Source organism: Abramis brama (genome assembly GCF_963993115.1).
Source record: "Abramis brama genome assembly, chromosome: 20".
Taxonomy (NCBI): Eukaryota; Metazoa; Chordata; class Actinopteri; order Cypriniformes; family Leuciscidae; genus Abramis; species Abramis brama.
In genome coordinates this window covers 19,623,393-19,649,633 of record NC_139982.1, presented here as the reverse complement: position 1 = coordinate 19,649,633, position 26,241 = coordinate 19,623,393, and the positions used below count along the sequence as shown (strand labels likewise).

The 26,241-nt window shown below is 38.3% G+C and overlaps 1 protein-coding gene across 1 annotated transcript; it reads left to right on the top strand.

The window, feature by feature from the left end:
- hcn4l (hyperpolarization activated cyclic nucleotide-gated potassium channel 4l) lies at positions 1 to 26,241 on the top strand. Its single transcript, XM_084094565.1, has 8 exons — positions 1 to 739; positions 8,975 to 9,398; positions 11,461 to 11,622; positions 13,619 to 13,837; positions 17,401 to 17,547; positions 17,660 to 17,900; positions 21,462 to 21,626; positions 22,267 to 26,241. Exons 1-8 carry the CDS (start codon positions 99 to 101, stop codon positions 23,826 to 23,828), a joined length of 3,561 nt encoding a protein of 1,186 aa, XP_083950691.1. The 5' UTR covers positions 1 to 98; the 3' UTR covers positions 23,829 to 26,241.

Sequence of the window (26,241 nt, the reverse complement as noted above, 5' to 3'; positions counted from 1 at the left end):
TATATGTGCATTCCTATTTTTTACGACCTATTTTCCTGCCTCCGTCTCTTCTCAGATGATACCGACTGTCATTTGTTCTGTTAAGGTGGTCGATCACAATGCATTCTTCCATGCGCAAACGACTCTATAGCTTGCCACATCAGTTTGGATACAAGGGTGCAATGACTCGAGACGGCGAAGACAGCGACAAGGACACTCGGAGGAAAAGTGTCAAGATGAAGCATTTTCCCTCCGCGGGGAGCTCTAAAGGTGTCAGCGAGGCCAAGAGCGGAGACGCGGAGACCGATGTGGGGAGACCCTTCAGAACCAACGTGAACGGGGACTGCCGGAGGTTCAGGGGCAGCCTCTCCTCCATCACCAGTCGACATGCTTCAGACGCGGATCTGGCGGAGCAGAGGCGCCTCATCGGGGATGCGAGCCCCGAGGATGAAGGTCCCTTGGAGCACACCGGACCTGGGGAGAGCCAGGGCGCGCAGGGCGGTCGCGGCGACGGGGCACAGCAAGCGCCGTCTGAAGAACAGTCGACTTTCGTAAAGTTGGAGGGTATCGATCAGATCCTGCCGGACGATGAGAGGTTGTACCAGGCGGGCTTTATGCACAGGCAGTTTGGAGCGATGCTTCAACCGGGAGTCAACAAGTTCTCGCTTCGAATGTTCGGGAGCGAGAAGGCAGTGGAGCGCGAGCAAGAACGGGTCAAATCTGCAGGCTTTTGGATCATTCACCCATACAGTGACTTCAGGTAATCCACTGTCAAATTATTGTCTTTGCAAATGTTCCCACTGCCATCAGGCCCCTAGCAAGGAGCTCTCCAAAATTAAAGTGATTTTATGGTTTGCTCACACGTCTGAGCAGATTAAATACATCTCCTTTTAATGTATTTCATAATAGTTTTGTTTTCTAAAACGTCTTTCTGTGTCCTTGAGCTTGCTGAGGATATTATAATCAGGCCCATGCTGCTGCCTTCACTTGGTCATATTCACCGCTTTCCTGTTGGAATGACATTGATACCATCCACATTGCCAGAACACAAAATGCAAGGGCAAACGGTGTCACCAACGCCACCTGTCTCCGTGCCTATGAGTTTTTGTGATTGTTTTGGCACTCCTTGTGTGAAACTTTCACTGCACCAATCACAGAAGTGAGCTATCCCTATCTCTCACTTTACTGCATTGAAATAACTCACACAATCATATTTAGATTTGTGTTGTTCTCATGCAACGCTGCTGTTTTCACTCAAACAGAGTTGTGCGTTCTGCACAGGCCGGGAAATAGGGTGATCAAAATGGGTTAACATGACGACAGGCATTATTGGGAGCAAACATCAGAGAGGATTACGACAACACAATTTATTTAATGGCACTCTGGTCGGCGTGGCTAAACGGTCTTAGTTGGAGGGGGCAGTATACTAACAGTCAGGTAGCTGAAATGGACCACATGGCCTTCGCACAGTCATGATGGCGTGTAAGCCGAGCAGTTGTGCGCTCCTAATGAGATATTGCCACATTGTTTTGGATATCAGTTGAAATGAAAGACGTAACGGACCTTGTGTTAATGCAAAGTTGGATTTTGGCTACGTCTACATTAATCCAGATAGATTTGAAAACAGAGTTTTCGTTTCAAAAGGTGGATTTTGAATCAACAGCTTCATCAGAAATGAAAATTCTGCCGTCATTTAATCACCCTCGTGTCGTTCCAAACCTGTATGACTTCTTCTTCATAGAAGAAGATATTTTTAACAACTGCTTTTGTTCATACAATGAAAGTCAATGGGGTCCAAACAAAACCTTTTTTTTTTATTTGTTTGGACCCCATTGACTTTGTATGGACAAAAAACTATCTTCCTTTTTGTTCCATATAAGACATACATTTGTATAAAGTTATACGGGTTTGGAACAACATGAGGGTGAGTAAATGATAACAGAATCTTCATTCTGTTAATTTTGTTTTTATTTCTTTAACGCTAAAACACATCACAATGCAATGCGTAATTCAGAATATGAGTAAAACAAACACCTGTGAAAAATCAATACAGAAAATTCCTTATTAACACAGTACATTGGGATCTATTTTTATGGATTTTTCCTGGAGTGTTTCTCTTTAACTTCAGTGGCATTTGTACTTGCAAAACCATCCAAAATGCATGTCATCTGACTGAAAACTCTGAAAGTATAGTACCATAAGAATCATTTTTCTATTCTTAAAAGACCCACTCTTCTCTTAGTGTGAAGAAATGTTTAATAATCTGAAGAACCTTTTCTTTATAAAGAACCTTTTGTGCAATGGTGAGGTTCCATGGATGTCAGGGGCTCTTCATGAAACCATCAATGCCATTAAAAAACCTTTATTTTTAAGAGAAATGTTATTTCAGCGAGACCTGTTGTGTACCAAAAAAAACACAGCGGCAAGAGGTAACGTCCTTAGTCGTTTGGCATTTTCAGGTGTCATCTTCACATTTGCCCTTGTCTCCTTCCTCTTGCACTTGCTACATCCCTCTCTCCTCGTGCTCTTTGACCTTCCTCCCCTCAGCACTGTTTGGGAAGGGGACGGGCGATGCAGGGAGTTCCATTTGCTGATTGCATCACCTGGTTGATGCAGAAAATGAGAAGAGAGTGTCAGAATGTTGCGGGAGGCTGTCGAGAGGGGGTGGAAGGTTAGCGTCAGTGTTCAAGGGTTTCTGGAATAAGGGAAGCAAAGAGACGTGCTTTTTTAATGAATCACCACAGAGCAGCTCTGTTCTGCTGTGCATTTGGAAAGCGTAGGAAATATAATTTTCTGCTGAACAATATGGTGCATCACATCATTTCTCCATTAGCTTCATTGGAGAATGAAAGCACTGCTCTCTCATAAGAGATAAAAAAAATCCTCTGTCACCACTCATCTTAAGAGAACTAACAGAGCAAACACTTTTTTTTTTAATTATGCACTAAATATATTACTGCAGTAGATGTGGATTTCTGTGCTCAAGCCATGTGTTTCTTCAACATTGTGCACTTATGTGTCCCAGAGGCTGATTTTTTTTAAAGCTAATATATTTATATTGTAATATATATAATATAAACAACATATCATATCTTACAACTATTTCAAGGACAGAAATGTCAAATGTAATACAATTTTTTTCTCATCTTTGTCCAATTGTCAGGTTTTATATTTATATTATCGTATCTCTTGCCTTTAATTGGCTAAGAAATTAAATGCAATGAACAATATCCAATAATTTGTATTCTGTAATATTTTTTAAATGAAAATTCTCCCTCTGTACTCACCCTCAAGTTGTATGAATTTCTTTCTTCAGCTGAACACAACAGATACATTTGAAGAATATGGGTTACCAAACAGTTGCTGGACCTCATTGCCTTCCATCCAAAAAAATACTATGGAAGTCAACTGTTTGGTTACCAACATTCTTCAAAATATCTTCCTCATGTAGACCAATAGCCATATAATGTTAACATTTATTATGAAAACTTATTTGATTTGTTCATAAAAGCATTGAGTCTCTGTGATAAAGACATTTGGGAGTTTGTGAATTATAGGTTTGATCATTTTAAAACTAAGTAAACTCAGTCTGCTACCAATCACATCATTCTCTATAGGGCATAGCTGATTGGTTCCTGCTGTATCAGTAGCCAATGAGCTTTCTGCTCAACTTTCAAATACAATCGCTCAGCAAGATTGCCCAGCAACATTGCTCAAAAAGTTGCCCTGTGTATCATCACCTTTAGTCAGCATTTGCTGTAGCAGTTGCAGTGTGTTTTCAGAAACCCTCCACCTCCCCAGCTCCACCTGTATAGATCTGTACTGGTAATTCATGTATGCTATATTGTACAGCAGCAGCAGCATGTCTTACTTGCTCACAGCAGTGTGTTGTGTATGTATTGGCAGTAGCAAGTCCTGTACTTGCTCTGCAGCGGCAGCAATAACAGCAGCAGCAGCGTAAAATATCTATTCCGCCAAGACCAAACATATCAACATTGTCATATCCATTACCATGCCAATACACTCAGAGAGTTGCCATGACAGAACTAAAGTGAGTGTGTTGTAGGTCTGGGTTGAGCTCACTTTCACAAGGCCAAAAGTGGCCATAGTTGAAGAAACACCCTTTAGGCTGTCTGTATTCATTTTACTCTTTTGCATGACGGCTGCATGACAGCCACCCAAGTGAATCATGGCTTGCATAAACCTATTATTATGTACCCAACACATTAGCTTTCTGCAGGGAACTCCAGCGGCCAGAGCGACTGGTTGAGCTCTGGTGCAGAGCGTTCGGGATGATGGCTAGATCTGGTGAGTAGAGTTGACACAGATTCCACAGAGAGATCATCACAATTGGAGGGATGGGGATTGGGAAAGACAATTAGGACTCATAATATGCTAAGCAGCAACAGATAGAGAGAAGGAGAATGGAGAGTGTATTTTTGGCAGATTGTAACAGAAAGCTGATTATTGCAAAGGCTTTTGTTTGGATGAAATGTGTTCCCACTGCTGTCATTTAACAGTGACTCTCATCTGTTAGTTGATTTTTAGCCTAAATAGGGTTGTTAAAGATCCATACGACTTCAAAATGAAGGGGAATCAAAGCTTAATGTCACACAAACAATGAAACAATGCTAGACCTTTTCGCAAAACTATCTCCACTTTTCCAAGCTGGTATTTTTCAAGATCATACCCACAGAGTTTATCCATTTTACAGTATAGGCCCACATTTCTTGCAAATTACATTGAAGACTGCCTCTTGTGTTTTCTGGTTGTTTATAGTGTATGTTCTTATTTGATATATCACTTGTTCACACATGGGAATTGAGAAGAGAATAATGTCTATAATGTGGTTACAGCGATACTAAAGTTGGATATTCCCAATACAGTAACTGTGTGGGTTAACAACTGCATATTAATGTTGCATATAGGCAGTGCAAAGGCTAATACACACATGATGGAAGCTTACAGGATATAATATAATCCTGAGATTAAGTGGACCAAGAAAATACTGTGATGTGATGTGATATGAAATGAAGAGATTACAAACTAATTGGTAGGCCCAGGCAGAATCTGTTTGTTGTTGTTGTTTTTCCTTCCAATTTCCGTGCTTATTTTGTGGAAAAAAATCTGGTTTAAACATGGAGAAATATATAATTTATTAAAATATTTAATTAACAAACGCACAAGCTCTGGGGACTGTGTAGAATTCTGTGAAGTGGTCTTGATATTGAATATTGAAAACTATAAATATAACATTTTATAGGAATTACTATAATGTAGTTTTGTATTCATATTTTTAAAAATATGTTTTGAATAGTTTTGCTTCAACTACATTTTTCTTAATTTTATATAAGTGTTATGTCCTCCTTGTTTTGTGTTCAAGGACTCTTATGTTAAAGTGTATTATCTTTTCCTATTGTTTTGCTGTTTCACTTCCTGTGTTTAGTTTCTATTTGCTTTTGTTTGCATTGCTGCCTTGTTTATCTTCATGGTTACTCTTGTTTATTTTCACAGTGATTGATTACCCTCACCTGTTCCTAGTTAGCCTCTTGTTATCCTGTGTATATATACCCCTGTGTTTCAGAAGTCTGTTGTCAGTTGAAGTCGGCATCCGAAATCGCATACTTCCCTACAATATAGTTGGCGAAAAACAATATGTGGCAAAAGAAGTATGTTTGAATTCACATTATTCATAAAAGAGTAGGCAAAAAGTAACCGGATGACCTTCTTCTTCCGGCGAGATTCTGAAGTTTGCCTACGGTGGACACTTTACTATCCCATGAGGCCACTGGAGAGGATTTATGAATAACAGTGAAGTGACGCAACAGATGCTGGTAGGTCACATGATAATGACAACATGGCGAATGTAGTGAGTCCAGATTACATTCATACTAAACACATTCATACTATATAGAACATACTTTTTTAGCGGTCGTGAATTACTTGTTCAGAATAAGTTACTACTCCAGAGAGTATGTGATTTTGGACGCAGCCGTGTTGGAAAGCTGTTGCGTTCTTCTTTTACCTTGTCTGAATTAGTTTTTCTTGTTTGGACTATTGCCTGGTTTGGATGATCTTCGTTGTGTTTGTTTAAATAAAACCGCTGTAATTCGGTCCTCGCCGCACTTCTTCCTTCCACATCCGTAACATTCATTTATTTTATTTTATATAAATGTATGTTTTGTTAAATAATTTAATCACTACATTTATATAGTTTTAAAACTTGGTACGGTATTGGTACATCACATTTAGTCCTTGCATGTGTATGGTACACAGTTCAGCACATGCTGTATTACTTCTTCTTTTTGCCTACTGACTGCTTTGACCACTGGAGCATCTGTCCAAGGCTAAATGTCAATGGCAAATCCTTTATAATCTGAAAACTGTCTGAGAATAATCTGGCAGATTTAGTGACACTTCCTATAGATGGTTTGTTCTTGTTTAATCTCTACCAAAGCTCATTTCAAGCAATGTAAAATAGAGCCATGCAACGCGGAAGTGCAGAAGTAGTATTTTTCCATTTGATTAAACCCAGATTTGATAGATTACACTTAAATGTTGGTATTTAACATACATGTGATTATAGTATTATGCCAGAGAAGCAGCACATAATATTAGCTTAATTTTTTTTCAGATACTTCATTTGTTCTATTCCAAGTGTCGTCTGATTTATTTAAAAACTCCATGAAATAGATTTACGGGCAAAGCACAGTTTTTGTTGCTGTGAGGATGCACAGTGTTTCCTATTAAAACAGTAAGTTTGAGTGGCATATATCATACGGCTTTTATTTTTTAATTTGTGTAGGTTATGCTAGGTAATAAGCTGCTAGTTGCTGGTCAATTGAAGGTGGTTTTACACTGCACTTAATTGAAGGCAGCAACTTTTTTTACAATCAACTTGGATGTTTAAGTAATTTCAACTTAAATTACATTATACTGACTTAAAAGATCTTGTTTAACTTATTTAAAAAAAGTTAACTTATTAACTTATTTTGATGAGTTAAAGCAATATAAAAACATGTTGTCATAACTTATTGATCATATAATTTTTTACAGTGTAGATCCATTGTCATTGGAAGAATTTATCTGTGTAGTGCAGGATGAGCATTTTTCAAACATTCTATTAACATTACTGGGTGAACAGTAACTTTGAGAGAATTTTTGGGGGATTTTATATACTTTTACCTTATGGATTACTGGACTAAAATCTATCAAAACCCCAATTATTATTTTTTTAACAGACACATAACTATCCGTGAAACAAAACTTTTCAAAACAAAAAGCAAAACTGCATTTATGGTTATTTACACTAATGTGATTGCTGATAAGTAACCTTCAGTCATGATCTGATACTGTGTGAGATCATGGTTAATCTCCTTTTCGCAAGCAATTTGTCACTGAAGAAAACATTGTGACCTATTTATACACAAATATAAGGGCCAAGTCTAAAATCGAACCGAATGTTTTTTGTCTTGTCTGTGGTGTCAAACAACACCTAATCCCACTGGACAACTCTGAAATGCTGAGAGCCTCGTTCTCTCATTGCAATCTATACCGAGCTGGACGGTTTACCAACCCTCTGTGTGATCGATTCCTGTTTAATTACAACTCCGCAGCAAAGGACTGGGATTTATTAACCAACTATATAGCTCTCTACCACGCTATAAATGAAGAAGGCTAATCAACGACTTAAGTTTGTGGTGTATGTCAAATGATGTAAAAGAATATTAGCACAGGGGGAAAAGAGGCAGGGAAATGCTGTAAAATAGCATGAAATATTAGAAGCAACCCAAAAAAAGACTAATTTTGGCATGTAAAGGCCAATGGGGTAATTATTCAGCGTTCAGCAATTATGGTGGCTTATTTTTGTGTAAATGTTTCACCGAGCAGATCTTTTATTGATGAAATGGCGGTCTTGCCAGAGGAGGTCTCCTGGATGTCTTCCAGCCACTTTCATTTACATACGTATGACACATCCAATTACCAAACAGGGAACCCATCCATAAATGAGAAGTAATAGCCCAACCAGACAGCCAGCCATTTCCAGCGTCAGTCAGTCATGAGCGTGTGCTCATGAAGCGTTCTCAAGGAATCCTGAGTACGGTTTTTAGATTAGTGTTTGTGATTGCTAACATCATAATACTTATTTTGAGGAAATGATGGCAGACGATTAGATCTATGCATTTGGCAGATGCATTTACCCAAAGCCACTAACTGTGCTTTCAAGGCATGCATCTCATCAATTATTCCCTGGCACATCAGTTAAACTACAGAGCTACATGCTTTCCAGTTCTGTCTGAGCTTGCTAGTTGGTCTTAAGTGTTTCTGTGCATGTCTGTCTGTATGTTAAAGAGAATTCAACAAGTATTTACCGGTAATAAAAAAAGGCATTTAATTAGGGGTTCAAGCGCTTAGCCAAAACGTTCGAAGTGGGAGGAGCCACTTTTACTAAAATGGCTATAACTTGTGAACGGAATGAAATATTTTCACCAAACTCGGCGCACCTATGTAAGAGCTCATTCTGTGGTCGAGTTGAAGAGGACACGCCGACTGGCCAATTGGTGGTGCTATAACAGGAAAAAACAGGAAAACGGCTATAACTACCTCACCGCTAGTCCGATTGACTTGAAAATTGGCACAAGCTTCCATAATTGTATATGTGTACATTGACGTATCTCAAAAAACATGTCAGCCATCAGCCAATGAATTACTGTTAACTGTTAAATAACTTTAAATCCATATATTTCCTATGGTAAATTTCCTGTATAGGCTGTGAATGGCCATTTCCATCTATGATTGAGATGGTTACAGGCTTGCTAAATTAAACATAATATCTTTTTACGCATGTGCTTAAAGTACACCCCAACAATTGTTGCTCGCAGCTATATTTGTTATTTATAATCTTTGATTGCTTAATCGGTAATGGCTCCAAAGGTAATTTTAGACTCTTCTGTTCCTAAGTCATGAAATAAACACTGTCTTTTATGTCCTCTAGGTTCTACTGGGACCTGATCATGCTCCTCTTGATGGTGGGCAACTTGATCATCATCCCCGTAGGCATCACCTTCTTTAAAGATGAACACACCCCCGCCTGGATAGTCTTTAACGTGGTCTCCGACACATTTTTCCTGGTTGACTTGGTGCTGAACTTCCGCACCGGGATCGTCAAGGAAGACAGCACGGAAATCATCCTGGACCCTCAGCAGATCAAGGTGAAGTACCTTCGGAGCTGGTTCGCTGTGGATTTCATCTCTTCCATCCCTGTGGATTACATCTTCCTCATTGTGGAGACACGAATCGACTCTGACTTCTACAAGACGGCACGAGCGTTGAGGATTGTGCGTTTCACTAAAATACTCAGTCTGCTTCGGCTACTGAGATTGTCCAGACTCATTAGATACATCCACCAATGGGAGGAGGTAAGATGCACCTGTGTAGACTTTTAGATTGTAGCACATCTGTTGCAAATAAACACCTTTACTCATGGCTTGTAAATGTTGAAAAGAAAATGAACTGTGATATTAACCTTGTTTGATATTCCCATACTAATAATGGAGCTAGCTGTGGTTTCTTTTGGTGGTCCTGAAGCAATATTTCTGTCAAATGAATATACTCAATCCCTAAACACAACTGTAACCATAACGTAAACCATTAAAGGATTTTTTTTTGACTTGGAATGAAAATTCTGCCATCATTTAATCACCCTCATGTTGTTCTAAAGTCATGAAGAAAGGGGATTTGGGTTGTTGAGCTCTAAAATGACAAATTATAAATAGAAATGCCAAAAATACTGCTTTATACACTACTGTTCAAAAGTTTTCGGTCAGTGGGATTATTTTTTTTTCTTACAAGAAATTAATAATTCAGCATAAACTACATCATAAATTAAATTGTTCAAGTGACAGTAAAGACATTAATAATGTTACAAAATTTCTATTTAAAAATGCTGTTCTTTTGAACTTTCTATTTTTCAAAGAATTCTGTATCATGGTTTCCTCAAAAATATTAAGCAGCACAGCTGTTTTCCAGGGATGCACTATATATCGGCCACCATATCGGTAGCGGATAATATGTTAATTTTTAATGTTATCGGCCTGATAAGAAAATTTGGCCGATATATTAAATCCGATAATTAATGGATTATTTCCTTAAGATGAAAGCTGATTTAGATTTATCGGCCAATACATCGGTTATCGGCTTTCAAATATAAATAATTATCGATATCGACCCAAATTTTCATATCAGTGCATCCCTACTGTTTTCAACTTTGATAATAATATTAGAATGATTTCTGAAGTGATCAATTGGTGACAATGAATACTGGAGGAATGATGCTGAAACTTTACCATCACAGGAATAAATTACATTTTAAAATAGATTCATTTTAAATTGTAATAATATTTCACAATATTACTGTTTTTACTGTACTTTGGTCAAATACATGCAGCCTTGGTGAAGATAGGAGACTATGTGACACCTTTAGGTTTGGAACAACATGTAAATGATGGCAGAAATTAAGTTTTGGATGGACTCTTCTTTAACTACCCCTGAAATCAGGTGGAAATGATTGGTAACAGATAACATTGTTGTTCAAGCCTCTAAAGACCATTTCACACTGTACCAACATATGCCGACCAATGTGAACAATCACCAGATTACAGTCCCTTCTCAGACAATCCACAAACCTATATTCAACTGGCGAAAACAGGAGTAACACACTTATCCGACAAAACCCAACAAATGATCTGTTTCTGTTGGTCGGCGTCTGTCTGTGCCATGTGAATTGGCCTTAATAGTGACCTAATAAAATGGCTAATGGAAATGTTGTTCTAGGACCAACCACTGTTGATCCAGGAACACACCCTACTTGTTAAAGTCACGGCCAGCAATAATGGACAGAAAGTCACATTAACTTCACACTCGTATCTGAAACTCAGGGGTTGTTTTGCCATCACGTGGATTTAATTTTAGCGCTGCCAAAAAATAGCTGCTTCTAAATCAAGCTGCAATTAGCCACTATTGCAGACAGCAACGTGTTACTCAACCTAACCATTGTTTGTCCATGACAAAGTTAAAAGCGTGCACCATGACCCTTTAATTGCTTCGATCGCTCAACCCTATCAGACCTCAACCTTGCGAGTTAATGGAAATCTATTGGATTTCGCACTTTAATTACTGCTATTTGGGAACACCGCCTTTTTGTCCACTGGGGGGTGGTGCATTGCTGCCGTTATGGATTGTGGGTAACATCAGCCTCTTATTTGGCCTCCCACTGATCTCCTAGGAACTATTAGTGACATTAGCAGAAAAGATACAGTACCTTATGTAATACTCCACAAGCCAAGCGTTTTGCTGCTAAAAACCAGCTTAAGGACAATGTGGCCTAGAACTGAGTGAGGATTAAGTCTTAATTGTGACCCAATACGGTATATTCTAGTTCTGCCATCATGGTTGCACATCTCTGACCTCTTTTTCCTTTAGATTTTTCACATGACCTATGACCTGGCTAGTGCCATGGTGCGCATTGTGAATCTCATTGGAATGATGCTGTTGCTGTGCCACTGGGACGGATGCTTGCAGTTCCTGGTGCCCATGCTGCAGGATTTCCCTTCAGACTGCTGGGTGGCCAAAAACAAAATGGTGGTAAGTGCGAAGGGCCGATCCATGTTTGTTTCTCCTTTATTTTCCATGTGCAGAATTTCATTCATTCCGATATCCACATTCTGAAAAAATTACCTGTATGGAATATTTTGAATTATGGAAGGCTGTTTCTGCCTCAGAGTAAAAACATAAAAGGGTAATTGTGAGAAGAAGTTTACACTGAGAAATACAAAGTTCTGCCACGAAACTCTAAATGGCTCAGGCTGATAGGTCCTTGACTCAATCTTCTTACAATCACATCATTCTCTATAGGGCACAGCTAATTGGTTCCTGCTATATCAGTAGCCAATGAGCTCTCTGCTCAACTTTCAAATACTTAGTCAGCATTTGCTGTAGCAGTTGCAGTGTGTTTTCAGAAACCCTCCACCTCCCCAGCTCCACCTGTATAGATCTGCTACTGGTAATTCATGTACGTTATATTGTACAGCAGCAGCAGCCTGTCTTACTTGCTCACAGCAGTGTGTTGTGTATGTATTGGCAGTAGAAAGTTGCAATTACGAGAAGAAAAGTCACAATTGCAAGATAAGTAGTCAGATTGTGAAATATAGAGTCACAATGGATAGGTACTGTATAAAGTCACATTTAAAAGAAAGTGTCGCAATTTTGAGATATAAAGTAAGATTGTGAGATTTGTGTCACAAAGTATAAGAAACAAAGTTGCAATTGCTATATGCAGAGTCAAAATTGGCAAGATAAAATGCCACATTATGTGAAATAAAATGCCATTTATGAGATAAAAAGTCAGGTTTAGATAAAGCCACGTTGTGGAATATAAAATCACAATTACAAGAAACAAAGTTGGAATCAAATGAAATGGAGTCGTAAATTAAAATAAATTGTTGCAATTTTTCATGATATAAAGCCACATTGTGAAATATGAAGGTGAAATTTCGAGAAGCAAAAGTCAGAATTAGGAGAAATAATGTTGCTATTATGGGAAATTATGTTGCAATTCCATGAAATAGTCACAAGTATGAGAAATAAAGATGCAATTATGAAAAAAAGTCAAATTGTGAGAAATATAAAGCCACATTTTGTAAGATATAAAGTAATTATGACAAACCAGGTCAAAATTACAACACTGTAAAAAGTGATCATTTGACTTAGGTACTTAAAAAAGTGAGGAAACCCGTTGCCTTAAAATTAAGTAAATAAACCTCATGCGTAATTGAAAAAAATTAAGTTATGTGAACTTGAAAGGTCGTAATTACTTTTTCATATTTTTCCTCTGGGGCAGACTGGAACTGGCTTGCATATTGAACTAATATTTATAAATTAATGTTTTTGACTGAAATAAGGCCAGCTGCATCATTTCCTGGACTTGCATGATAAGTATTTGTCCCAAAAATGCCAAGCCTGAAAAAACGAATACTGTCCACGACTGTGCTTCATTTGCATTTGTAAAACATTACCTTCTGCTTTCCTCCATCTTCTGATATCAAGAAAGCGTGTGCAGCGTTCGCAATGACCCTTCTGCTAAAGGACATGATATTTCCCTCACTCCCTCTCTCTCTGGCCTTTACTCCGGCTCCTTCTGAGTCCTGTCAGAAATATATAGAAACAGTCTCTTTTTTTCCAGTCTAACACTCTCTTGCGCTCCTTCTCTCACATTCTGTCATCCTCAATCTTATTTTCTCTCCTCTCCCTCTCATTGGTTCGTACCTTTGTCCCTTCACGACACGTTTTGTCCCTCTTTCACCGTCTCTCCTATTTCTTTTGCTTTCAATCACAATTGATGTCTTTCATGCTTATAATTATATTCATGCTTTAATTTGGGTTCTTTTTTCTCTTTATCTCTTTCCCGCTCTCTCTCTCTCTCTCTCTCTCTCTCTCTCTCTCTCTCTCTCTCTCTCTCTCTCTCTCTCTCTCTCTCTCTCTCTCTCTCTCTCTCTCTCTCTCTCTCTCTCTCTCTCTCTCTCTCTCTCTCTCTCTCTCTCTCTCTCTCTGTCCATCGCTCCCTTTCTCTCTTTCCTCACAGAATGACACATGGGGTCAGCAGTACTCTTATGCCCTGTTTAAGGCCATGAGCCACATGCTGTGTATCGGGTATGGCATGTACCCTCCCGTGGGCATGACGGATGTGTGGCTGACCATCCTCAGCATGATCGTGGGCGCAACCTGCTATGCCATGTTTGTGGGCCACGCCACCGCCCTCATTCAGTCACTGGACTCCTCACGCAGGCAGTACCAGGAGAAGGTTAGTAAAAAAAGAGGAGGTGATAAAATCAGTTGCTCTGAGGTAAAGTGTGCTGCATTGCGATGTAAAATTATTATCTTTTTTATCACAGAATAATGTACACTACATTTCATAAATATGCTAATGATGACACATACTTTGCACATGCTCTGTAAAGTTTGTGAAAAAATTTGAGAAATTATACTTTTTTGATGCCCTTGAAACCCAGTTCTTATTGATTTTTATTTGTTCGTCAAATGTTTCTAAAGCTATCGCTATTGCTGCCGTTAGCATTTTATCAAGTTGGGACCATTGTAACAGTATTTATAATTATAGGTTCTTAGTTGTGAATTAAATTAAAAAGAAATTAAATTTTAAATGCATCTTAAATATTAGCTTAAACGCATCTTGAATATTAGTTAAAAATGTAATAATATTATATTTTATTAATTAAATAGTATATCAATAGATAATATCCAATTATATAAAATATGCTATATCGTTATTATTTATATAATTTAAATATGTATATGTTCATATATTTAAATATAAAGTAAAAGTAACATATTATAATATTAATAACATCATATATGGAGTATAGGATATGGGATTAGTGATATTTTTAAATGTTTTTTTTAAGGCTGCATTTAGTTGATCAAAAATAACTGTGTTCATTAATTTGCGTATCATCAGTAGATCACGCGCAGAACTTTCCATTCCCATCGGTGCTTTTGTGGAATTGCGCTCTAACGCTAAATTGCCCTGTTTAGTAAATCTTGCCTTTAGTCTAAAACTACAATAACATCATGTTCACACAGCGCTCACAGCACTTCTGCACTTACTCATGATTTCTCTCAACATGGGGACAGGAGAGCTGTCAGTCAATAAATGGGAAAACAAAGTAACTTGCGTTACTTATTTGAAAAAGTAACTCGGATATTTTGTTGTAAATTTAAAAGTAATCCGTTACTTTGTCTACTTGAAAAGAGTAATCAGATTACTTACTCGCGTTACTCTGTTGATGGTGCATTTATGTTTTGGACATTTCCTATACAAAATGAAATAATGTTGGTTAGCAGTTCATGAGTTATGAAGGAACATGTTGCAACTGTCTCCTGTATTGGATAATATATACTAATGGAAAACCCCCAAAAATGCGATTTTAATTGGTAAGCCAGCAATTAAGGCAGAGATCATTTTAATGAGGGTGGCCAGCTGCCGTTTCCCACTTTGTTGAGCAATGTAAAGGTTTCCCAGCAGACTAAATGTCCCCGCTCCGAGATCCGAGAATGCCTTTGAACTCCCGTTTAAAATTAGAAAAACATGGGTCGAAAATGAGTGGAGAGAAAAATGGAAAACGACGAGGGTTTGTGAGTTTTGAGCGGCGAGTCGTGGAGGCTTCTGACCTCTGCGGTGATCAATCCGCGGTTTTATCGTGTCTGTAAGTGTGCTGGAGTGGTAATTGAACTGTTGTCATTTTCTATGAGAAGAAAATACAAGTGCTTTGACCTCTGCTGCGTTAAAAGATTCAAGTCAATTCAGCCCGACTGCAGTTGTCGTGGCAACTTGCATTGTTGATACAGGAGCCTGTATTGATGTGCGGTTCCCTTCTGGAAAGGATACGGCTCTTTCTTGTGTTTTGTTTTCTTGAAAACCCAACACATGAAGGCCAACGGTTTTGATTATGGTTTCACAGTACATAATTTAGAGTTCCTCTCCACATCTGTTTGAAAGGGTTTTGAAGCTCCGCATAAACACGACCAGAAGCGAGAGACCGGGAGAGAGAGAAAGATTAGGTTAGGGAGAGTTCAACAGGGATAAAAATGACTGAAGTTGTCAATTTGTCCAGTGAACTTAGCTGGCGATTTCATTACCTGCTGTATTTGGGCTTCAACACTCCGATTGAATATCTCTCCTCAGTGTCAATGGGATTACCAGCATCCATTTCCAGAAAAAGGACAAATTCCAATGACACACTTTTTTTTTTCTCTCTCTCCCCGAACACCATGAGTCATGCTTGCTTTACGCTGGGACTTCTGCGAGCGGCTTCACACCCTCGCCGGTCTCCGCAGTTGAAACCTAACTGTATTGCGTGACATTATTTCCTGTTGTTTGAACTCATCCTGCTGGCTTTGTCCCCTGCCCTTGAATATGATAATAGAAGAGCCACTCTGAGAGACCAAGTGTGCCTCCGCTAGTGAGATGTTCACAGCTGACATGGCAGGAACATTAGCATGTGGTGAAGGGCACATTGGAACCTGCTACCGTCGACAGCCGAGACAGGAGTTCATGGAAGCGGGAGAGAGAAAGCAAAATGCTAGTGACAGAACAAAGTTTATTAGAAAGGACAGCAGAGGCAGAGCCATGCGGCGTAACGTCGCCGAGCCGCAGTGTTGCAGACGCTCTCTGCCAGTTTCGGAGACACAAATGAAATGACAGAGACAGTACAAGGGGATCGTGGGTAAAATAAACCCTATCAATACTGTACGTCCTTTCCTTGAAGTCAAAGAGACAGGCATGGAGAGAGAGACAAATAGAAAGACAATGATAAATGGGGAGATGGCCGCCGATGTGAAAACACTGCCTAGCTTTGCAAATGGAGCATGGGAAGACTGGCGTAAATATGGAGCCGGACAGTTACACTGACCAAGCTGTTGTTTTGCAAGACATTTGGTCAATATTTATTTATCAGTAACTGTGTAGTTAGAGACAACACCTCAGGGTCTAAGGAGGGTTTAAAGGCTGTTTACACCAAACCATAAAATCATACATGACAAGACTTTAGTACAAAATATTGGATTGTGATCCTTTAAAAAAGAAATGACAGTACCATAGTAAAGTGATGGTATCAGATGGTAATATCATAGTACCTTGACATTACCATATACGTACTACTATAGTGCAAAGGATTGTGGTGTTACAAAGGTGCCATAAAAAGATTTTTGATTTTTTGGTAAGTGATAATGAACACGCCTTTTTATATTCAGAAAGTAGGTTTGTTTTGTGTTGCTTTTTGTTTTACTTTGTTGTTTTTTGTTTTGTTTTGCTTTGTTTTGTTTTGATTTGCTTTTTGTTTTGCTTTCTTTTTGTTTTGCTTTTTGTTTTGTTTTTGCTTTGCTTTGTTTTGTTTAGCTGTGTTTTGTTTTGCTGTGTTTTGCTTTGCTTTGCTTTGTTTGTTTTTTGTTTTTTGTTTTTTTGCTATGTGTTTTGTTTTGCTGTGTGTTTTGTTTTGCATGCCAAACAAAGGTCCCATATAAATTAGATTGTTAGAAAATAAATAGTAAATGACTGCTAATAGAATTTCTTTGATTTGGAAGATTCAAATAAGATCCTATTGTATAAACTGACATTTGTCTGTTTCATCTTTTTTTTTTTTTTATTCATTTATTTATTTTTTATTTTATTTTTTTAGTCTTTACGTGTTGATGTTATTTGGTTTCATATTTGATCCCACTATTGTCCTTAAAGAATGGTTCCAAATGATCTCATTAGCATCCACATTCCTTTTTTTGACTGTTGCTAAACATGTAGATAATTGTGTAATATTCAGGCTAATAAATATAGTGTATGTGTCATTTGTGCAGTACAAACAGGTGGAGCAATACATGTCCTTCCACAAACTTCCTGCAGACATGCGGCAGAGGATCCATGATTACTATGAGCATCGCTATCAGGGCAAGATGTTTGACGAGGAGAGCATTCTGGGAGAACTAAACGAGCCACTCAGAGAGGTTAGTAGTAAAATACAAGACACTTAGCGTATACTTTTATTCCATTACTTGTATTCTAGTATTGAACAGTCCTATCCACCTATTTTGCTATACTCTATTTTTTTGTTTACAGGAAATCATCAGTTTTAACTGTCGAAAGCTTGTGGCCACCATGCCGTTGTTTGCCAACGCAGATCCCAACTTTGTGACCTCCATGCTAACAAAGTTACGTTTCGAGGTGTTCCAGCCAGGAGATTACATTATCAAAGAGGGGACCGTCGGAAAGAAGATGTATTTCATCCAACACGGTGTACTAACTGTCCTGACGAAGGGCAGCAAAGAGACAAAGATCTCGGACGGGTCTTACTTTGGAGGTAAGTGAACACTGATATCAGCAAGATGTTTCTGATCTGATTGGATGGTTTGATGCAACCTTTACATGTTTATTAATATTTATATGATGATGGCTTTGAAATGTCGCTTGGTATGGATTCTCTTAGAAACTAATGTTGATGGAGTGGCATTTAAGTTGCAGCAAATAAGTTTGTGTTTTTATTAGAGAGGTTTTATTTGCTTAATGTTCAGGCTGGTACCACTGTGCTCTTCAGTGTTATCGGCTGGTTCTCCAAGGGAACCAAATCAGTGAATGGCCATGCTTTTGGAGCCTGGGGAAATTCCTCACCCAGCATAAGTTAACCATTCATGAAATTAATTTTCCTCACAAGATTGAGGAAGGAGGGGAAGATAACAGTTTGAGTTGAGCTTTGTCATCAGAGATGGTTCGCAGCAGTTTTTCTCATTACAATTACCATTGTATGAATCCACATAGATGTGCATGTTTTCTTGTCTTGTACATTTTCTTTTTTTAATTTTTGCATTTGTGAAGGTATCATTTATGTTGTCCAATGTCCATTATAAAATGCCTTTCACAATTGCAAAAATGACAAACTATTTATTCACATTAAAGTTTACCTTGTATGCAAATGGTGAGTCTAACAAACAAATCAACATTCTCTATTTTCTGAGGAAAAATGAGGGTGATGCAAATATTTAGAAATAAATTATACGCCACCTGGTCTCCGTATGCAAGCTAGCCTCTTTCTTTCCTGCCGTTCTGTGCCATTAAAAACTCTATTACTGTCTCCTGTGTGATTCTGGGATCACAACTAAGTAGTTTGTGCTATCAGTGAGCTGCAGATTTAGTCAAGAAAAAAAATGTCATCATATTTTCGAAAAAAAAAAACTTCCCTTCTGCCCGGGCTCGTTTGAGGTCATTACATGTTCAACAAGCTGCTCATAATCTCTTTTCCCATAAACCCTGTGTGAAAGTACAAAAAGGAAGAGGAGTCTGGATTGTGGCCTAGTACCAAGCTCACCTAGTCCCCATATGTCATCTGTTCTTTCTCTTGTCTATCGGGTTTAGTTGAGAATGCAATACTTGCAAACACACTGCAAAGTATATACTGTAAACTACCTACCGTTTTATTATTTCAAGAAAATTCAAGAAAAATTTAATGTGAAATAGCATGCATAACTATAAATATATACAGTACCATTCAAAAGTTTGAGGTCAGTTTTATTTTTATTTTTTAAATAAATTAATATTATTATTCAGCAAGAATGCATTAAATTGATCATAAGTTACAGTAAATGCATTTAGAATGTTACAAAAGTATTTCAAATACTGTTCTTTTGAATGTTCTATTCATCAGAGAATACTGAAAAAATGTATCATAGTTTACAAAATATTTTAACTGTATTTAATATGAAATTAAATGTTTCTTGAGCAGCAAATCAGCCTATTAGAATGATATCTGAAGGATCATGTGACACTAAAGACTGGAGATGCTGAAAATTCAGCTTTGCATCACAGGAATAAATTACATTTTAAATTATATTTAAAAAATATATATATTGTAATAATATTTCACAATATTACTGTTTTTACTGTATTTTGATCAAATAAATGCTGGCTTGTTGAGCATTAGACACTGTCAAAAAAATACTGACCCTAAACTAATTGATTTATTAACTATATTTTTGCATTTCTAATCCAATTTTTCCACTTTGGTGTAAAAGTATCTTAAGTCAAATCGAAAAGGAAATCACAGCAAATATCTCATGGTACTATATGATTCCCATATTCATATTTCATAATTTATACAGTAAAAGGAAAGCGGTCAAAAAAACACGGTATTATCGTGGGAACGTGTTGTCTTTGTATTTTTATGTCATTCATTCTTTAATTGTGTTTTTCCATCTTTCCCCGAGCCTCATGCCCCCTCTCAGGATGTGTGTTAGTGAATGTGTGTGTTCTGATGGAATGGCTCTTTGGCAGCGTGTTCTTTATGACTCTGGCCATGACGAATAGACAGAGTGAAAGAGAGTGAAAAAGAGAGTGAAATTAATCTCTACAGCCTGTTCTACCCCTCTGTCTTACCCAAACAACACCACCTCATATTTCAGGTTCTTGAATGACCAACAGCACCTCATTTATCCCCATAGTATTTTAGGGCTGTGAAACGATTAATCGCGATTAATCGCATTCGCATCCAAAATTAAAGTTTGTGTTCACATAATATATGTGTGTGTACTGTGCATAATTATTTTGTATATATAAATACACACACATGCATGTATATATTTAAGATTTTTTTTTTTAATACATAAAATATTTATATTTATATATAATACAAATTATATATACAGTATATTTAAGCAAATATTTCTTAAATATATACATGCATGTGTGTGTATTTATATATATACAAAATAATTATGCACAGTACACACTCATATATTATGTGAACACAAACTTTTATTTTGGATGCGATTAATCACGATTAATCATTTCACAGCCCTAATTATTATTCTTCAGCACCCATCAGAAATATCAGCTGCACAAATGCAAGCATTTAAAAATGTCTTCTTAATAATCTTGAAAGTGGTATAAGCTGTTATATTTGGAATATCACTCACTACTACTACTAACAGATCATTGAAATGAGTGTCTTGAGCACTAAAACTTTGTTTCTGTGACAGACCAACAGCCCATATTAACCTGAGCCAAGCTACATTGGCTATTCAGCGACCTGTTTTCAGAGAATATATTTTGAATTAGGTTTATTTTGTTATACCATTGGCAAATTGCCAATGCTTGCTTTAAGCATTAACCTAACTGTTAGATTTAAGCTTAAAACAAGAAAAAAACTGTGATCTAATTCATGCAGTTTAGTGGCTAAGTCCAAAATGGCTGACAGTGTTTAGTAATTTTAACTGTACAGAAAACCACACACATTCACTTTTTTAGGTTTTAAAAATGCTATGATCTAATTAGTGAACTTTTGGGAAAGCAGTAAAACTGTATTTCTTGGGTTTGAAGGTGAGATACTGACTGGGAACACTCGATTACCACATTAGTGTTGACAGTCCCCTGTGTCTTCTCCTCAAACTCCTGCTTGTCTGTCGCTTAGAAATTTCCTCTGGATTTCAAATACAGCTTTTACTCTGTGATCTGACTGGACAGATGATGGCTGAGTACAACTTCAAGCTGTCAAAATTGTATTTTAATGTTCTGGGTGCAGATTAAAAAAGACCATTTAAAAAAAAAACAGGCTCAAAGTATATAAAGTCTGAGTCACAGCAAGTATATTTAATTCATGGTTCCCACTATTGTGGATTTATGCACATATTAATAGTGCTGGAGTGCTCTAAACATAGGCTGAAGACATTTATGTTTAATGGTCAGTTAGGGGCTGGATACTAGGGTATACCCAATCATGCATTAATTTACTCTTCATTCATTCATTCTATTATTTACATACATAAACGCATATACTTGTAAAATTGTGCATGTTCTTTCCACATGGTTGCTCTTAGGATACATGTTCTTCCTGTGTGGTTTTCATTTGCCTCATGTTACAAAATGTCCACAGAGATCTGTTTGCTGACTCGAGGCAGAAGAACAGCCAGCGTCAGAGCGGACACATACTGTCGTCTGTACTCGCTCTCTGTGGACCATTTCAACGAGGTGTTGGAGGAGTACCCTATGATGCGACGCGCCTTTGAGACCGTAGCCCTAGATCGCCTTGACCGCATAGGTGAGAGCTGTCAATTCAACAGGCTTATGTTTTTCACAGCTGCTCTGAGATGTCCTTGAAGAGTGGAGAGTTTAATAAGCGGTCACATCTTGTCCCTTGCTTTTGTCAATTTTGCAGTTTGCAACCCTTTTTATTTGCATAATGTGTTGTATCATAATCTGAAACAGGATATTCAATAAGATAACCAATAACCAATGTTTAAATGGCTGTTTGGCTATTGGTTAACATTTATCGAACAGCCCTTATGGCTTAAGTCAGGGATGTCCAAACCTGCTCCTGTATGGCCACTTTCCTGCAGAGTTTAGCTCCAACACACCTGCCTAGAAGTTTCTAGTGATCCTGCAGGCATGAACTATATAATATGCATCTTTCTTTGCCTTTTGACTAAGACCAGTAACTTTAATCCATTTTGATTTCATTTTGATTCATGTGGATTCATTTCCACGGATTAGCTCTGGAATTGCCAGTTGAAGTATCCAAGTACAGGGTGAAGTAATCAAAGGAGAAATTCCATATTAATTGCATGAAATAAACATGTTAATTTTCCCAGCCCTACATTTTTCTTGCTTTAAAGCTTAAGTCAAACTACATTATTGAGTTTGTTATCCATGCTTTTCTGTCTTCCTTTTTGTCCTAACAGGAAAGAAAAACTCTGTCCTCCAGCACAAGGTCCAACGGGATCTTAATTCCGGAGTTCTGAACTACCAAGAAAACGAGATCATCCAGCAGATTGTGCAGCACGACAGGGATATGGCCCATTGTGCCCACCTCATGCAGACACCTCCCCCAGCTCCTCACCCAGCACAGACTCCATCTTCCCACACCCCCGTCATCTGGGCACCTCTTATTCAGGCTCCACTACAAGCTGCCGCAGCCACCACTTCCGTAGCCATTGCCCTGACTCGCCACCCCCATTTGCCCCATTCCCTCTTCCGACCCCCTGTCCCGCTGCTTGGCTCACTGAAAGACCAGCCAGGATATGTAAAAAGGTTCCCAACTGCACTTTCGGGCGCTGCTGCATTTGGTGGCTCCTCGTCAACCAGCTCACAGTTCAGCTCTTGTATAGAGACCCCAATTCTGGACACACTCAGGGCCGAGAGATCATCTACCTCCACACCTCCACCACCATCCTCCAGCTCTCTGCCATCCACCATCACAACAACTGTCACCACCACCACCTCCAGCATCACAGAGTCTTCCTCCTACCCTCATAGACCCCTTGTCTCCCACGGGTCCAAAGACTTCAGTGTTGCCCAGCTTCATTCTCAACCACAACTTCCTCAGGCCTCTTTCCCCAGCATTGCTGCATCACTTCGTGGTTTCTTCCAACAAGGAGCAGTTGGAGGGGAGGCTGTCCAGCTATCAGTTCCCCCTACATCCACCCTTACTCCTTTGATAGCGCACTCTGTAAGTCCCATCCTGACCCAACTGCATTCAGCTCAGCCAAATCCTCAATCAACAAAACCAAGTCAAGACTTGAATAAAGTTAAAAGGACAGCCTCCCAGTCTCCTGTAACAGAGTCCCCTATCCGCTCAAGGAGCATTCTTGAACAAGTCCAGAGTCCAACAAGTCCCATCCCATCCCAACAAGTCCCATCCCAGCACATTCAGATTGGTCTACAGCCAGATGTTCTTTCCCAGCTTTCCCAAGAACCATCTGCTCTTGCTTCCCTTGCACAATATGGGTCTGGAAATGTGTCCCCATGTAGCACACCTTCAGCTTGGAGTCCCACATGCCAGAGTCCTACAGTGGAGAAGATGAGGATGTCCATGCACAGCAACCCTGCTAGCATCTCTGGATCCCAAAGCTCACTCCTAACCCCTCAGACACTCTTTCCACCACCACCTCAAACAAGACAGAGGGGTGGATCTCTAGTTGACCTACCTTCACAAGACTTAACCACCATTTCCATGCCCATCCCAGGACTACCTGAAAAGTCCAAGTTAGTTGGAAGAGGACCAGAACCGCCAGACTTATCCCATCACCGAGGATCGGCTTCAGGTTACTCACCTCTACATTCACCGCCTCCAATTATGAAACCATTTTGCTCAATACCTGGTCATGTTGTCCTATCGAGACAAACTTCAAAGTTGTCTATAACTCAGACTGGGTCCTCAGGTGGGTCACCAGCCCATGGGTCTAGTGATAGGTCCACCCCTGGGACACCAAGCTTGCACCCAAAACTCCCATCGAACTTGTGAGAATGGTCTGCACCCTCCTGCAATGAGTGAGCAACATTTTTTGACATTTGTGACATTTCTCACCAGAGAGGGAGGGTGTATGTTCATCTACTTGGATTTTTTATTGGTCCAATGACTTCCCTATTTGTTATGCCAAACGAAGAAATGGACTAAAAACTGACAGAAAAATTACGGTGGGACTTAAATTTGTCTTCCATGTTCTGTCAGTAATTTTTGCAATATTATTGTCTGATGATAAGACTGTATAGGGATATGCAAATTATGACTTCCAAAAAAAAAAGTTACTTCAAAGTAATAATTCTAAAGGATGTATGTATGTTTGTGATTGTGTGTACGTGTGAGCGTGCGATTGCTATTGTAATGTTATAATAGTGTGCTCTTTTTAAAGAAGGGAATTATGCTGGGTCAGGGAAGCAAAGCTACATTCGTCCGTCGCACTTCATCAGTCGGGCATCATCTGTCACTGTGAAAGAACACGTCGTACAGGTCTCTCCGGGCAGGTGGCACAGATACAAACACAGAGATGCACACAAACATACACACATGCACAATCAAACCTAGCCCTCAACATCCCAATTATTTAGACCTAGTAAGATCTTTCCGCTTGACCTTGACCCCATACCTCCTTGCTGACAAAGAGGTACTGCTCAGTATCTATGGCCTTTCCTTTTTGTAACAATACTGCCTTAGTGTCTGGACACCATGCAGGGAATTACACCCTCACTTCCACAACAGAACCGAGAACATTAAGAATGTTTTGCAATCATTTTGTATGCGCTTTGTATGTGAATTTGTGCAGTACTTAAGCAATAAAACTGTATGCTTGGTTTTTGTACGTGCACAGAGGTTGAACTGTAAATTGCAGCTTTCTTCCTGTCAAACAAAACATACTGGATGACTGTCAATGGCAGTGACACAACCAATATGACACAGTTATAAAAAAAAGAGCCCACTGCAGTTACCAAAGCTTATGAGTTACATAAGTCATCTTAGATTTTGGTTTGTATGTTTTGACTTCCATTTGGCATCTATTAAAATGCACATTTTGTCTATACCCCACAGTTTACATGAGGTTGCATATGTTTTCTAGTTGTGCAATTCATGTTTTGGTTAGTATGTATTATATTTCATATCTGTGAAATTTAACATTTTTGACCATTTGAGAAGCATTGCAGCAGAGGTACAGCATACTGACATAAAAGAACTCTGCTAACACAATAGTTAGCTTAGCAGTAAAAGGAGGAATAGTATTTTTCTAAGTGTCCTTCCTTTTGAGCAAAGCTTACACAGGTTGATCATGAAAATTCCCTGCTTTGTCCCAGGTTATTATATATTGTATAATTTATATGATTTTATAATACATGTCTATGTATATATCTATTTATTGTGTATGTGTTTGTTTTGTTAATCTATATATTCATAATCTATATACTGTCACCATCAGTCTACAGATACTGTCATTATGCAACACTCGGTCCTTCCACTTAATTCTGTTCCATTCTTGCAATATGCATTTGATTATCATATCATTATTTTCATTTTCTCAGCCTGATTTTTTTCAAGTTAACATTGTTCCCTGCATTGAAGTTGGATAAAATCGCAAGGCAAAATGCAAATGAGAGTGCTATATGTGATGTTGAAAGTTGATGAGTTAAATATCAAAGCATCAAAGAGCTTTTTGTTAGTATTACAGAGCACACAATGCATTACACTGTAATGTTTCTCTTTTTCAGGTCTGAGTGTGAGTGTATGCGTGTTTTACTGTGCATTTATGTTGTAGCATTTTATAATATTCTGTGCATATATTGTTTATCATAACCAAAGTGAGGTATCATTAATGATTGTTATACAGTAGCATTTTCACCCCACCAACGTCATTACAGACAGCCTGACATTATTAAGAGGTGGTCACGTATGGATGGCCTATGAGTTCATAAAGGATGTCATTTTGGGTAAAAAATTGTAATAGTTCAAAACAGTATTTATAGTCACTGTATGGCAAAATGGTTAAGCCATATGGCATATCCACGATGGACAAGTTGTGTCATTATGCATCCGTCTACAGTGCACTTTCAATTCATCAAAAAACAAATTGTTCTTCCATCTTAAACAGCTTCAATATGTCCCTTTCCGAATTCACAAACATAGTGCAATATTTTCATGTTTTGAACAATTTTTCCCTTTTTCCCCCTCTTTTGGAGTTGGAAGATTGCGAACTTGCCATATTTTGTCAGTGTTTCACTTTATCTTCATTATAATGATATTTAGTAACGATATGTAATATGACTAACTTGCTTCAGAATCAAAATATTACAGAATATAATGTTCATCATGAATACTGAATAATCATGTATGTACGAATATTCATGATTATAGCTATATGATATTTCATTTCAACTGGTAATTGATAAAT

Coding starts and splice junctions, on each gene's coding strand:
- hcn4l (XM_084094565.1), top strand. CDS start 99: ATGCATTCTTCCATGCGCAAACGACTCTATAGCTTGCCACATCAGTTT. Junction 9,399..11,460: donor ACATCCACCAATGGGAGGAG/GTAAGATGCACC, acceptor TTTTTCCTTTAG/ATTTTTCACATGACCTATGA. Junction 21,627..22,266: donor AGATCGCCTTGACCGCATAG/GTGAGAGCTGTC, acceptor TTGTCCTAACAG/GAAAGAAAAACTCTGTCCTC.